General features: G+C 41.2%; 1 protein-coding gene across 2 annotated transcripts in view; it reads right to left on the bottom strand.

Annotated features, from left to right (window-relative positions):
• The window catches only part of DOCK8 (dedicator of cytokinesis 8), a 222374-nt gene that overhangs the window by 39326 nt on the left and 167552 nt on the right, over nucleotides 1-15496 (bottom strand). For both annotated transcript variants that reach the window (XM_004276426.4, XM_033440226.2), the window contains 7 exons: nucleotides 15065-15220; nucleotides 13107-13246; nucleotides 7291-7460; nucleotides 3791-3933; nucleotides 1751-1933; nucleotides 1288-1420; nucleotides 234-321 (listed from right to left, as the gene is read on the bottom strand). In XM_004276426.4, the coding sequence (XP_004276474.1) occupies nucleotides 234-321; nucleotides 1288-1420; nucleotides 1751-1933; nucleotides 3791-3933; nucleotides 7291-7460; nucleotides 13107-13246; nucleotides 15065-15220 (1013 nt within the window). The remainder of the gene's footprint in view (nucleotides 1-233; nucleotides 322-1287; nucleotides 1421-1750; nucleotides 1934-3790; nucleotides 3934-7290; nucleotides 7461-13106; nucleotides 13247-15064; nucleotides 15221-15496) is intronic.

A 15496-nucleotide genomic window follows, 5' to 3' on the forward strand; every position in this document is an offset into this window, starting at 1 on the left:
AATATTAGTTTTCTTTAAATGCTTATCAGTGTGATAAATGTTTAAGGGCTGGAAATCATAACTCTTTATACCTTTGATTATCCCGGGTCCCTGGATGAACTGAATTTACACAGATAATGATGTTTCATTTTCTTACCCTTGGAAGGATGTAGTTGTTTCAGTAATACAAGTAGCCTGGGAAAAATAGTTTTGAACTTTAGGTAAAAGTAGTACAAAGTTGCTGAGTGACTTACTTATCTAGCTTCTCATTAGCTTGCCGCCAATGTGTCTGCTCTTTCCTCCATCTCAAATTTTCATTTAGGCCTGGAAATCGGTCATTCCCTAGGAGTTAAGAAATGCACGACAGGAATTTGATTAGCAGTAGCAAGATAACCAGAAGTTCCGTAACAAGCTCAACTGAGAGGACTCAGCATCACTCCTCTGGCTAATTAGAATCCATGCTGGGTGCTGGTGGGAGACGAAGCCCACAGCCAAGTCTGGGCTGACCTGCTCTTTGATTGACAGGCTAGAGCTTAGAAGAACACCTGCCCTTCTGGAGTGTCAGCAAGCACATTTCTCATGAACACAGGGTTCCGGTGAAATTAGGGGTTCTCCCTGAATTATTGAAAAGGAGAGTGTTTGTGTTGAAAAAGTGTGTCCAACCACCACTGAAAAAGCTCGTCTCCTTCCAAGTTCCCTACCATGGTGTCCCACTGCTAGAAGGAGCTGTCACTCTGCTTTTCTTGAGCACAGTGAACAAGACTGAGGGTGCCTGAACACTTCACTCTATCCTACAGAGAAGAGCTCAGCTTTTTGGAGATCATTCCTAATGTGGTGAGATCCCTGAAGGACTGGCACACTCTGAGACCGTTGCGAGGATTGGATCCATTCTAATAGTGCCCTGCATGATTTGAGAAGATGATCTTGGAACCAGAACTATCCAGTAGAACTATCTACATAGACTATTCAAATATCCCGGGGGGAAGTGTCAGCCTTGAGGGAGACACCATTAATCTCATCCTATGACTCACATTCTCGGACAGGACCTTTTACCTCCACCAAGTTTGAAACAGAAGATGCCATTTGAGGACATTTCCAGGGTTCTTGTGATCTCAGGAAAGGAGCTTTCCCTTAGAGGAATGGGGCTACCATCACATACATCTTGCACAGAATCCCAGAAGCTGCTTGTCTCTATTACTATAACATCTTAAGAAAGTGATGGTGTCCACTCATCATGTGGGGAGGACACTCCTTCCCACAAAGGGTACAAAGCTCTGCTGACAGCAGGGAAGGGCCGATCCAACACACCTGGAGCCCGGCAGCGCCGCATCATCTCCCCTCTGGCCCCTTCCCCACGGAGCAAAGCCTCTTCCAGCCTGGCCTTGACATCCCTCGACTTCTGCAGAACTTGGGTACTGACTTTGTCAGAACTCTGTTTTCCCTGGATCGGACAGAAGCAGAAGGACATTAAGTTTGGTTAGATCTCTGTTCAAGGGGAGAATCCTAAAGACAGAACACTTCATGGTGACATCAGCCAGTTTGGACATGTGCTACACAGACACGCCCCGAAGGCTGAAATCCTGTTAACGGGAATGAGGTTCTCTCTGCAGAAGGAAGAGATTCTTTGCCGGTGGAATTATCATAGCTAGATAGGTTATGGATATACAAATAGGCTATGGACTTTAATACAGAAATAAGACAAAGTTAAGGAGGCCCCCACTGCCCAAACAGAGGGGAACAGTGACAAGACAAGATAGAACTTGAGCAATACCTTGTATTCAAAACATGAGACACAGATGAAAAGGAGATCTAAAATCCTGTTTAGTTGCATTGATGGCAGGTCAGCAATCCACTTCCTAAGGAGGCTCTGATCGGCATTTTTCATGATCCAGAGGAAGCAAATCATGAGGTTTCGGGTCGTGTCGGCATTCAGCATGTTGTACTGCTTGTAGGGCTGAAAGCAGGCAGATTGGGAGATCGAAGTAGGGCAAGAGGCCGAGCAGCAGACACATTGAAAGGGATGCTATTTCCTAAGACGCAGTAACGGTACTTTTCCTTGACGGGGATGTTTCCGGGAGCTCTGCCCTCCTCCAGGCGGGGAGGCCATGTTCTTTTGAGCTGGGCGGCTCTGCAAAGGGGCTGGCCCGGGGCAGTATTCTCACCAGGCTTTCAGCCAGGGCACCCTCTGTTTCAGGAGCAGTGTGGTCTGATGGTCTGCCCTGGACCTTGACCATGCCCTCCCCCAACCCAATCTCAGTGATAACACAGGGCCTTCCCAGCTGTGAGATCTTCAAGTATTATATTTCTCCTTCAAGCTGGCGACTGCAGGGTTGGACTTATAGCAGAGAACTACCCTGGCTGGTTTCCCGAAATACCTTAACTGTTCCAGATTTAGCTTCTTTGTCAGAGTCCAAAGTATAAGGGTCGTGAACTGCTCAGCAGATTAATCAAGTGCATAATTCAGTGGAGGCCTCTGTAATGGGACTTTAACCACAATTTATGCTCTCCTGGGGGGGGGGGAGGTGTAGGGGCTCAGGCTGTTTGCTTTCATACTTTGGCTGCAGTGTTCATTTCAGAGTGCTGAGCACACTTTCTGTCACTCATCCAATCAACACAAAGGATAATATGTGATTCACGTGGCATAGCTAACATCCAACGGAATGTAGTGGTGAAGCTGCAGTGAGGTATTAGTTCGTATGTGAGGGGAATGGTAGGTCTGGATGGGAATGATAGGGCTTACGAAATTACTTTAGTTTTTCTGAGTCTGGCCACGAGAAGTGAAATCTTTAGATGTATTGAGTATACACACAATATTCTTGGGCTTTTGAGTTTCTCTGTCGGAGACAACAATGTAAAAGGCACACACCACCTCAGGCAGCTAACTTTGGTAAGAAGGTAGGAAGGTGGAGGAGGTCATAAAGCACACCGTATTTATTCAACTGTAGGGTGACTGATGTCAACTCTCCAGTGTTTCTTTTCTCTTTTTTCACCTCCTGTCCTTCAACTCTCATGGGGGTGTGTGGGGAATGGGGGAGTGCTGGAGGGAAGAGAAGAAAGTCACCCAGCAAAGCAGAATTAGGTTGAGAGGCTGCCTTCCCGGGAAAGAACTGAGCTGAGTTCTCCGCAGATATGAACGCTACACTGAAATGCAAAGTTAAATTAAGCTGGAGGATGCAGCACTGTCTTGACAAAAGGATTGTCAGAGCTCAGCAAGGAACAGAGGTAGATCCCACCTCAAGTGAATCAGAGGTTGTATTCCTGCACGAGCCCCTCTTCAAGCCCATAGCGTCTGTGCAAAAGAACAGAGCCAAATAACTCTGCTTAGGCTCTCTGGGGACCTAGAAAAGCTGAAGAAGCTTAAGACACACCCTACCAAGTGACCGGCCTCCTTCAATCTTTTTTTTTAAGGCAGACACAGAATGAATAATATACGCATAGAATAAACACAGTGCCAGCCTCCCACCTGAGGGAGCCTAGGTTTGATCTCCTTTGCAATATCTCAGGTTTTCCAAGTTCACCTTTCTTGGTTTTCTGAGCCTTGAACTTGGCACCATTGAAACTGCCTGAATTTGATCTGTGAGTCTCTTGCTGTTGCCAGAATGCTGCCTGACTGTGTGCTGCCTAAACTGTGCCATTTCCCTTTCCAACTGCTAGCCTCACAATGATTCCTTCTAGCGTCAAGCAATGAGGCAGAAATCTCACTGCCTGCTCTATGCTGGGTTCTGGTGGGTGAATTTAGGAACAAGCCCATTAAAGGATGGGAAAAGACACAAAATGAAAAATAAACAGGAGAAATTGTGCACCAACATACCAGGGAAGACAGCATTGTTCCACTTGTCTTCAAAGTAAAATTCCCAGCTATGGCTAGTGCCACATTCTGGTTAATTGCACTGGTCCCTTCTTGCTCTTCATCTGAGCCATTGGTACGATTTTTTCCACTGCGGGCATCTGCAGCTGCAATTAAAATACTATTGGTCTTACCATATGATCCAGCAATCATGTTCCTTGGTATTTACCCAAAGGACTTGAACACTTATGTCCACACAAAAATCTGCACATGGCTGCTTATAGCAGCTTTATTCATAATTGCCACAACTTGGAAGCAACCAAGATGTCCTTCAGTAGGTAAATGGATGAATAAACTGTGGCACATCCGGACAATGTGCTAGAAAGAAACGAGCTATTAAGCCATGAAAAGGCGAGGAGGAAACTTAAACGCATATTAATAAGTGAAAGAAGCCCATCTGAAAAGGCTACATACTGTGTGATTCCAACTACACGACATTCTGGAAAAGGCAAGACTATAGAGACAGTAAAAAGTTCAGTGGTTGCCAGGGGTTGGGGGAAGGGAGGGATGAATAGGCAGAGCACAGAAGAATTTTAGGGCAGAGAAACTAATTTGTATGATACTACAATGCTGGATACATATCATTATACATTTGTCCAAACCCTTAGAATGTACAACACCAAGAGTGAAACCTAATGTAAATTATGAATTTGGGGTGATTATGGTGTCTCAATGTAGGTTTATCTATTGTAACAAATGCACCCCTCTGGCAGGGGATGCTGGTAATGGGGAGGCTGTGCATGTGTGCAGGCAGGGGGTGTATGGGAAACCTCTGGACCTTCCTCTCAATTTTGCTATAAACCCAAAACTGCTCTAAAAAATAAAGTCTTAAAAAAATCTTTCTTGCCATCAAGCCAAAGATGGTATTACCCTATGTTCCCTACCCACTGCCCCATGTGTGACTGACACTTAGTTACTAAGGTCAGCACAGTCATTTTAAACCTGAAATTTAGCATTATTTATCTGCTACAGGAAAATAGCATCTATTTATCATCTGTTTATTCCTGTTTAGCATCTATAGGAAAAAGTAGGCAGTCTAATAAAAGAGAGAACATGTCCAGCACAAGATTAGGCTAGAAGTTAATTTTTCAAACTGAAAAAAAATTTCAAAGCTTTCATAACACTTTTCTATAATATGATATTTTTACTTCATTCGTATATTTCAAATAATGACCAACTAGAAAGGAACCTATAATTACAGAATTAAACAGTACCTTATAGAATAACAAGCTATTAACACAAATTCAGCAATAATTTATTAAAATTTGAATGTTTGAAATAAATGTTAATTTATTGTATCCATGTAATATAGATGTATCTATATTTATACATAGGTCTAGATGTATGCAAACAAAATAAGGACCCACCATTTAAAAGGCTCGTTTTAAGACCATTATGAATCATACACACAGAACGTATTAATATTTGTTTAAGCAGTTTTGAGAAAAGTGTGTTAAAACACGTATGACTGATCCATTAAAAACCTGTAATTTTATTAGACCTGTCAACATTACAGTATTTTGACTTTCAATTTTTCATAAAAACTAGTGTCAACAGTATTTTCACCTGCCAAACTTATAAAAACAGAACTCAATTTTTAAAAATAATAATTCACTGTTGTTTTTAAGTCAGTTGAGTTTTTAAACAAATGGTGAAATGAAGAGATGTGGCAATTATTCAAGACCTGATAACTTTATCAGGATTAATGTGAGCATACGTTCTCATTTCCCCTAAATGTGCACAGGGTCATGGTTACAAGACAAGGAGAGGAGAGGATAGAAACATTTGCTGCCAAAATGCTTTTATAGAAGTTCTCTCATTTCACCTTTATCACAACCCTAAGATATAGGCATTGTTATCACATTTTTACAACCGAGAAACGGAAGGGAAGGCATTAAAAGGCTGAGGAACTTTCCAAAGGTCATATATAGTAATAAATAGGCTGGAATTTGAATTCAGTTGTATCTTTTTAAAAAAATATACTGTATTCTTATTAGTATCAATCGAAAGATTTCATATGTAACAGATGCACTATATTACCTCTAATAATAGAATACTTATACTGTTTTCCCACTTGTCAGCTACATCATGACTATAAAGTTCAGTGCACACGTAAAGAAACCATTGAGACTTAAAAGGCTCAAAGACCAAGTGCTGAAAAGTTTTGATTCCCAAGTCACTGATTTGGAAAATTCTAATCAACAAGGAAGCTTAGGATAATGCATGCTAATGTGATTCCCTGCTTTGGGAACAAACAAATCACAGGTCTTCAAGTGAAACTTTCTTGAAAGGTCCAGGCAAAATCCTAGAAATGGTCTGCAAGTCACCTGCCATGCTCTGAATCGCATCTTTAAATCTTGAAGACAACTCTGTTCTCCGTTTGCCCTCCAGTCAGGCACTGCTACAGGAAGCTCCACGCACCTCACCCTGCAGCCGGCTCATCTCTTGTGCCAAGCTTGCTTCTGTAATTTCCCTGCCCATTTTTTCCTCATTCTATGAGCTAGAGAATTGTCACCACAAGGATTTTAGAAATAATTTAGTCCCATAGGACACTTTGCATTTGCAGGAAGCAAGAAAACACGGATGGTTCTAAGATTCCGAGCATCATTGCTTCCCAGGATGCTGGGCTCAATAAGCGTTCCTTGGGATCCTTCCTCGGTTGAGAGAACAAGCAAGGTAATGTTTAAGAACTTCCCTTTGCTGAGGAAAAAGCAAGAACCACTCTGAAGTGGCCAGAATTGTGTGTGTGTGAGTGTGTGTTGTGGGGAGGGTAGGCAGATGGGCTTGTCTTTCTAAGGTCTCAGGTAAGATGCTCTTTTTTGGGAGAGGGTAGTTTTGTTTGTCTACATTCCCTAATCCACACAGTAACATGCAAATAAACCCAGGAGGTGCACAAAGGCCTTTCAGACAATCTATCCTTTCCTCTTGTGGCCAAGTGGGAGATACTGACTTTCAACCTTAGAATGAGCCTCTTAGTGCCAAGGGCAAAATTCCTCTGCCGCGGCAGAATCTCCTAAGCGTGTCAGATACAATGCCTTTTTTTTTTTTTTTTGCATGGTACAAGTGTTTAGACTCATTTGAGTCTGCTTCTTTCCTTAAAAGCTCATAAAAGAAAAAAGAGAAAAAAGGAACAACTTTATTTCAAGGCATTAGAGCACGGATCTCCAAAAGAAATAATTCTGTTATTATCTTATCCTTTGTGGTGTATGGTCTATAATGTTCATCATATACCAGCAGACCAACGAGTGAATGAATAAACAAACAATTTCTAAATGAAAAACATATACAGGTCTATGTGCCTTAAAAAAAAATACACTCGTTGGGGCCTATGTTAAAAAAGTCGGTGTTGGGAATTGCTCACACAAGCATGTCAACACTGGAGCTAGTAACAGAAACCTCATTTTAGTGGGGCATTTGGCAAGCGCTCCCAACAATCAAAAGAAGGAAACAGAAGGCATTGTTACCTGTAAAGTCACAGAGCTGAGGCAAAGCATCCAAAATGATACCAACCAAAGGCAGGTAGAGGGCAGCAACTTTGACCTTCACCTCCGGTTTGACACAACGCGGGTCCAGGTCGTGAGAACTGAGCAGGCTGTGGATGGCACTGACAGCTTTCCTTTGCACTTTGCTGATCCTATTGGCACCACACAAAAAGCCAAAGGTTAGAGTGAAGCGAGGTTGACCAGAATGCTCCTAAACAATGGGGTGACGACGTGAAAACCAAGCAAAGCAGGGTAGAGGCCTACAGAATCCAGAGACAAACTGCCTGTGTTCTAGTCCTGGCTCTGCTGTTAGCATGATGTTTAAAGTTCACCATGTTGTAGAACCAGTACTTCATTCCTTTTTATTGTTGAATAATATTCCATTGCATAGTCAGATCACATTTTATTTATGCATTCATCAATTCATGGACATTTGGGTTGTTTCTATTTTTGGGCTATTATGAATTATGAATGCTGCTATGAATATTTGTGTGTAAGTTTTTGTGTGGTTATAGGTTTTTTATTTCTCTTGGGTATCTACCTGAGGGTGGAATTACTGGATCATCTGGTAACTCTATATTTAACCTTTAGAGGAACCACCAAACTGTTCTCAACAGTGGCTACATCACTTTACATTCCCACTAGCAGTATAGGAAGGTTCTATTTTCTCTTTGCCAACACTTGTTATTATCTATCTTTTGTATTACAGCCATCCTAGTGGGTATGAAGGTGCTAGGAACTGAATGTTTGTGACCTGCCTCCCAAATTCATATGTTGAAACCTAAGCCCTAATGTGATGGTGTTTGGAGGTGGGGCCTTTGGGAGGGCTTTAGGTCATGACAGCGGAGCCCTCACGAATGAGATAAGTGCCTTTATAAAAGAGACCCCAGAGAGCTCCCTTGCCCCCTTCTGCCATGGGGGTGACACAGCAAGAAGATGGCCATCTGTGAACTAGGGCGTGGGTCCTCACAAGACACTGAATCTGCCAGCTCTTGATCTTGAACTTCCCAGCCTCCAGAACTGTGAGAAATAAATTTCTGTGGTTTATAAGCCACCTATTCTAAAAATATTCTATGATATTTTTGTTATAGCAGCCGAAAGGAACTAAGACAGAAGGGGTATTTAACTAGTTTTGATATACATTTCCCTGATGGCTAATTACGTTGAAAACCTTTTCACGTACTTATTGGTCACAGCTTCGTTGGAGAAATGTCTATTCTGATCCTTTGCCCTTTAAAAAACTGAGTTATCTGTTCTTTTATTATTGAGTTGTAAGATTTTAAAAATATATTTTAGATACAAATCCCTTATTAGATCTATGATTTGCAAATATTTTCTCCCATTCTGTTTGGTGTCTTTTCACTTTCTTAATGATGTCCTATAAAGCACAGACGTTTCCATTTTAATGAAGTCTAACTTATCTCTTTTGCTGGGTGTATTTTTTATGTCAGATCTAAGAAACTACTGCCTAATCAAATTTCATGAAGATTACCCTTAAGATTTCATCTAAGAGTTTTATAGTTTTAACACTTACAATTAGGTCTTTCATCCATTTTGAGTTAACTTTTGTATATGGTGTGAGATAGGGGTCCAACTTCATTCTTTTGGATGTGGATATCCAGTTTTCCCAGCACCATTTGTTGAAAACACTATTTTTTTGCCATTGATTTTTTTCGCACTCTTGTTGAAAAATCAGTTGACTATAAATGTAAGGATTCATTTATAGACTCAATTCAATTTCGTTAATTTACACAGATCTATCTTTATGTCAGAACCACACAGTCTTGACTACTTTTGCTTTGTAGTAAGTTTTGAAATTGGGACATGTGAGTCCTCCAATTTTGTTCTTCTTTTGCAAGATTGTTTTGGCTATATTGAAGTCCCTCGAATTTCCACATGAATTTTAGTATCAGCCTGTCAATTTCTGTAAGGGCCAGCTGGAATGTTGAGAGGAATTGCACTGAATTTGTAGATCAATTTAGGGAGTATTGCCATCTTAACAATATTAAATTTTCTGATCCATGAATACGTCATGCCTCTTGATTTATTTAGATCTATTTCTTTCTAAAGTGTTTTGTAGTTTTCATTGTACAAGTCTTGTACTTCTTTTGTTAAATTTATTCCTAAGAATTTTACTCTTTTGATGCTACTTTAAGTGGAATTTTTCTTTTAATTTCATATTGTTCATTTCAGGAGTATAGAAATACAGTTAGTTTTTGTATATTGATCTTATACCCTGCAACCCTGCTGAACTCACTTATTACCCTTTTTTTTTTTTAACAGTAGGTCCTTGTTGGTTATTTTAAATATAGCAGTATGTACATGTCAATCCCAAACTCCCAGTCTATCCCTCCCTCCCACCCTTCCCCCTGGTAACCATAAGTTCATTCTCTAAGTCCGTGAGTCGCTTATTACATTTAATAGTTCTTTTAGTGGGTTCTTTAGGATTTTCTATAAACAAATCATGTCATCTGTGAATAGAGATAGCTTTACTTCTTCCTTTCTGATATGGATGCCTTTTATTTCATTTTTTTGTCTAACTTCTCTGAGTAGAACTTCCAGTACAATGTTGAATAGAAGAAGCAAGAGTGGACATTGTCTTGCTCCTGACCTTAGAAAGAAAGTATTCAGTTTTTCACCAATAAGTATGATGTTAGCTGTGGGTTTTTCACAGATGCCTTTATCAGGTTGGGGAAATTCTCATATATTCCTAAAGGGTGTGTGAAGTGTCTTTTTTCAGGAAGAGTTAACGGATTTTGTCAAATGCTTTTTTTCAAACTTTTAATTTTATATTGGAGTATAGTTGATTAACAATGTTGTGATAGTTTCAGGTGTACAGCAAAGTGATTCAGTTATACTTATACATGTATGTCTATTCTTTTTCAACTTCTTTTCCCATTTAGGTTGTTACATAATATTGAGCAGAGTTCCCTGTGCTATATAGTAGGTCCTTGTTGGTTATCCATTTTAAATATAGCAGTGTGTACATGTCAATCCCAAACTCCCCAGCTATCCCTTCCCCCAACCCTTCCCCCCTAGTAACCACAAGTTGGTTCTCTAAGTCTGGGAGTCTGTTTCTGTTTTGTAAATAAGTTCATTTGTATCATTTCTTTTTAGATTTTGCATATAAGCAATATCATACGATATTTCTCTTTCTCTGTCTGACTTACTTCACTCAGTATTTATTCACATATTGTGATGACTGAGTGGGTTTTATCCTTTATTCTCCTCATATAATGTATTGCATCAATTGATTTTCAGATGCTAAACCAATCTTGCATTCCTGGGATAAATCCTACCTAGCCATGGTGTACAATCCTTTTTATATGTTGTTGGGTGCAGTCTGCCAGTATTTTTTGAGGATATTTATATCAATATTCATATTTGTCTGCAGTTCTCTCCTGATGTCTTTGTCTGCTTTTGCCATCAGGGTAATGCTGCTTTTATAGGATGAGCTGGGACTGATGAGCTGGTGTTCTCTCCTCTTCTATTTTTTTGGAAGAGTGTGTGAAGGATTGGAATTAATTCTTTAAACATTTGATAGCATAACACAAAGATGCTAGATAATTTCCACATTCTTGAAAACCACTACGGATTTAATGATATGTGGATGTTTGTGGCTACCCCCAGGTAAGGGGGGCTCCAGAGAGATCCATTAGAAACTAGACCTGTGGCTCCTTTTCAGGAGTTCAGGTACTGAGATGTGTCCCACTGGCCTTGCGCCTCATATGGGCAGGTGTTGGTGAGTCTACTAATTACATTGGCAGCAAAAGGAAGTACTGAGCAAAAGGAAATATTGTCAAAGGATAAGATGTTTCTGAGATTTTCACCCACATGGTAAAGTCCGTGATGGTATTTTTAATGACTCTCCAGGAGAGTAACCGACAACACCACGATCAGGGATTACTGTGTCGCCAAAGGAGTGGCACTCTTAATTAGTTTCCTCTGGGGGGGGTAGAAAAGGTACCTTGTGTGTATTTGTGTGTGTGTATACGTGTGAAGAATGTACCTACCTGATTGAACATAATCACATCATGGCTTCTGAACATACTCTACTCTGTTGCTAGTATTTAAAATAACAGCAACAATTTTAGGAGGAATCAAAACAGATGTAAAGGCTGTTTCCTTAGACATTTCACTAGAAGAGAAATGGAAAATAGAAAGTACCGTTTATGTAAATACTAAAGAGCACTTTTAGAAATCACGTAAATCCATGCTATTAAAGGACAATTAAGACAAAGCATGCGTGTGTGTGCGCGCGCGCGCGTGTGTGTGTGTGTGTGTGTGTGTGTATGAAGGCAATTTTCTTTGTGCGTAAGCCTCCTTCTCAGCGCCTTTCAGCATATTTGTCAGGACACTTTGTGTTGCTGTGGAAATTCATGTTAGCTACAGAGTAGAAAGTTCTATTGAGAAAATTGAGAGGAGTTTAGTTAGGGTTGAGAGAAGACGATGAAACTGAAGCCTTGGAAAATGAAGCTCTCTAAGGATACACTTGACACCTGAATTTCTGGAAGGAGGCAGAATTCTGAGCTAAGAACATCAGACTTCCCACAACGACCTGCTGGGCGACAGAGACCTACATTCACTTAGGCAATATCAGGATGGGCAAAGCGCTTAGGACACATTTGTTATTGAAGTTACACCATCTTGTGCTCCTGCAATTGTTTCATACAAGGATGTCCTGTTTTTGCCACAAAATTATAAGCACTTCGAGAGAACCTGAGAGTTTCCAATCAGACAAGAATCTATAACATACAGCCATGCTGCCGTTAGTCAGCGTACTCTATTCCAGTGTCCTCATTTAGCAGAGGAAGGAAGAACGTAGGCATTGTAGGAGTAGGTTCCCAGGCAGGGAGGTGATGTGGTATAGGAGGGTGGGCCCCGAAGAGGGACTCTCAGACCATGGCTCTAGACTTGGCTGTGCTATGTAACTTTTGGCAAGTTCCTTCAGTTCTGTGGGCCTCATGTGAACACCAAAAGGGCTGAACGTAAATTATTTTCCAATCCTAAGGCTCCTTGGATTTGAGCCCCTGAATGGTGAGCTCTCTGGGGGCAAGGGATTTTGTCTGTTTTGTGCATTGAAATATCTCTGATATATTCTAACACTCAACTATGTCTGCCCCATGGCAGGCATTCAGTAATTGCTGAATGGAACGTGTAGTATTGTGGAAGGCATCGTCTGCTTCTGTCCAGTCAGGTCTGATCCTTTGGGCTTATGGAGCAGAGGAAAAGAAGGAAAGAACAGAAGTCCCAGTTCATTGACTTCAAGTCCAGATACTGCCACGTGCCTACAGGTGATCAGGTGTATAAGCAGTGAAAGAACGTGTAAGCCCTGGACCTGTGGCATCTCTCTTAGACCGGGAAGGTCTTTTTGCAAGAAACCTAATCTGGACACGGGGCAACTACCTTCTCATCAGTGGCCACTTCCTTTGTTAGCACTGATCCAAACGGCACCTGGCTGCTGCTTCTGTGCGCACACATCACCCAAGGCACGCACTAAAAACAGTGCTCCTGCTTCTAAGGAGCTCACAAATCAGCATCCCTGGAAACCTAGTAGAATTGGAAACTTCCTCTCAAAGAATAGGAGGTTGAAAAGAGCTATTTTATGGTTTCTCTCCCTACCCCGTGCCTTTCCACATTCCTATAGCAGCATTTTCTCTAAACGTGTCTGCTTCTACTCTTTGGAACTGGTGAATGGCGGAGATCTTCGCCAAGCAAGAGAGGCTGAACCGCAAACTTTAGTAAGGAGCAGCTTTTTTTTTTTCCTTTGTGTTCCATTATAAATGTCTGAAACATACCCTTCCCCTTCGGCATCCAGGGCAGCGGCCAGCTCGGTAAAGAGAAGCCCAGTGAGGAAGTGCTGCTGGCGGTACTCTGGTGTCAGATCAAACATGCTGGCAATCTTCTGGTCCTGGAAACTGGAGCAGGAGCTGGAGTTCTACAGAAATGCAAGGAGCAGTTCTATGAGTGACAAGAACTGGAATTAAAATCATGATGGCTAGTGTTTATTGAGCACATGCTATGGCCAGGCTCTGTAGGCACGATGCAGTGAAGCAGGTACCACTTGTGTCCCCATGTGACAGATGAAGAAACTGAGACTTAGAGCGTTCACTCTGCGTTCCCAGCAAAGAGGATTGAAATCCTAGGATCACAGCTGGACAGGGAAATGGGGACTCTATCCAATGCTATGGCTGTGAGCAGGTGATTCCTCTGTAACCAACTGCCCCGTTTATTTAAGGCTCCTGTTACACTTCTGAAGATGGCTTACATACATTCTTTGAATTTTGCTGGCCTGGAAACCAGAAGCAGCGTCAGGCAGGGAAGTGTCAGATTGACCAGTCCTGGGCAATTCCTGTGTTCTTATCTTGGGGTCATACTTTATATGTCACTAGGAGAATCCAAAATGTCTCTGGAAAGCCTTTCCGGTTTGGTGAGGCTGGGGCAGTCAGAAGGGGAATGTGGGAGAGGACCCAGGGCAGAGCTGGCACGTCTGGAACAGCTGCTTGTCAGTGAGCTCTTTCCCAGTTCACAGGAAGATGGTCATGCAGTGCACATCTGGATCATGTCATTTGGCATGAATAGCTAAGAGTTTTAAAAAATTATTAACACAAGCCTTCTCCTTTGGGCTAGTATTCAAGGAATATGCATCAGAAAGAAAAGCTAAGAAGAAGAAATCTTGCCTGCTGCTCTGAGCTACTGATTTGTTCCCTATAAATGGAATGTGACTATTAAACAGCATTTCTTCGAAGTTTTTCTAGAGGACACTAGTCCCCCGAATCATCGATGGAGGAAAAAAAAGATTTCCAGAGTCCAGTCATATTGGGAATCACTGCTTATCATACACAGCCTCCCATTTCCTCTCCTACCCCACAGGCATTTATAATTTATATGAACAAGTTAGAGACACTTGGATGTCCTACTGCAAAGAAACCTGTTAACACAGGGTTTTCAAAATGGATATGTCTTTGGAATTCTGTATTTGCATAATACCTCTTAACATCCTGTAGAATCTGCGGCCCACCAAACTTAACCTGCAAAATATTGTTCTACAAAAAAAGATTGGCCATGTCAGTCAAAGCCACATCTCTAAATTTTAATACAACTGTTACTCTTCTGGGCTGATGAAGAAAAAGACTTGTTGGAAATACACTCTCTATAAAACAGAACATTGATTAGTTTACAATGAGATCTTTTTAGTGTTTCAAGAGCTAAATTATCTGGAATATGATTCAAGGAGGAATCATCTCATGCCGAATTCCATTCTAAAGCAGAAACAGCAGAAAGTTCTAGGATCGTTCAAAGATATAATATCCATGTTAAAAACCACTACTAGATCATTTGGGAATCGATATAAAGGAAGCTGTCATTTCTTAAATTTTATGGTGTTGAGGTTTAGGAAAAGGGAAGTGAGCAAAGGAGACTGTCAAGCTAGAGTGGAAAGATGACTTTCAGACAAAAGGAAGATCTGTGACTTTTCTATGAATTACACATTTTTCGTAGTGCACATGGATTCCTTTTGCTCTACTTGACCTCAGCAGGGATCCTTGGACTTAGGAAGAAGACAATCACGTAGCTTGTAAATGATTAGTCAGATGGCACAACTATGGGCATACTTGTGTGCATCTGGATCAACTGATCTGGCTTGAATAGCTCAATTTTTCTTCTAATTAAGAAGACCAATCTTTACAGGAATAAATGACTAAACTAAGCTATTTCAATGAAATAGCTTAAACAATTTTTTCAGTTAGCCGATTACCTGGGAAGATATGGAGGGACAGGGAGACGCTGGAGCAGTATCAGTATTCATAAAGAAGAGGTTCAGATTGAGGTAATGTTCGTGGCTGCAGAGAATTCTCAGGAACTCTAGCCTCATGGAAATGAGCATTGGAAGGTTGTTGAGCTTGGCTGACAGCTGGGAAGAAAAATGAGGAGAGAAAAGAGGTGTTTAAGGTGAATGGAGTTGAGGTTGACAGACACAAAAATATCCTTTCTCCCCAGATTAAGGCAATCAATCGAATAAAAACGAATGGGACAGGGCAACAGATGTCAAACTCTGCATTACCGGGAGGCCCAGTAAATTTTCATCCATTACTGTTCCCTTTAATGATTCTAGTCTAACAGCTGTCTGAAATGAGGATGCTTACTGCGACTCCCACCCTTGTCAAATCTCTAAGACCATGGCAAGCCT

The sequence above is a fragment of the Orcinus orca genome, chromosome 6 (genome assembly GCF_937001465.1).
Source record: "Orcinus orca chromosome 6, mOrcOrc1.1, whole genome shotgun sequence".
Lineage (NCBI taxonomy): Eukaryota > Metazoa > Chordata > Mammalia > Artiodactyla > Delphinidae > Orcinus > Orcinus orca.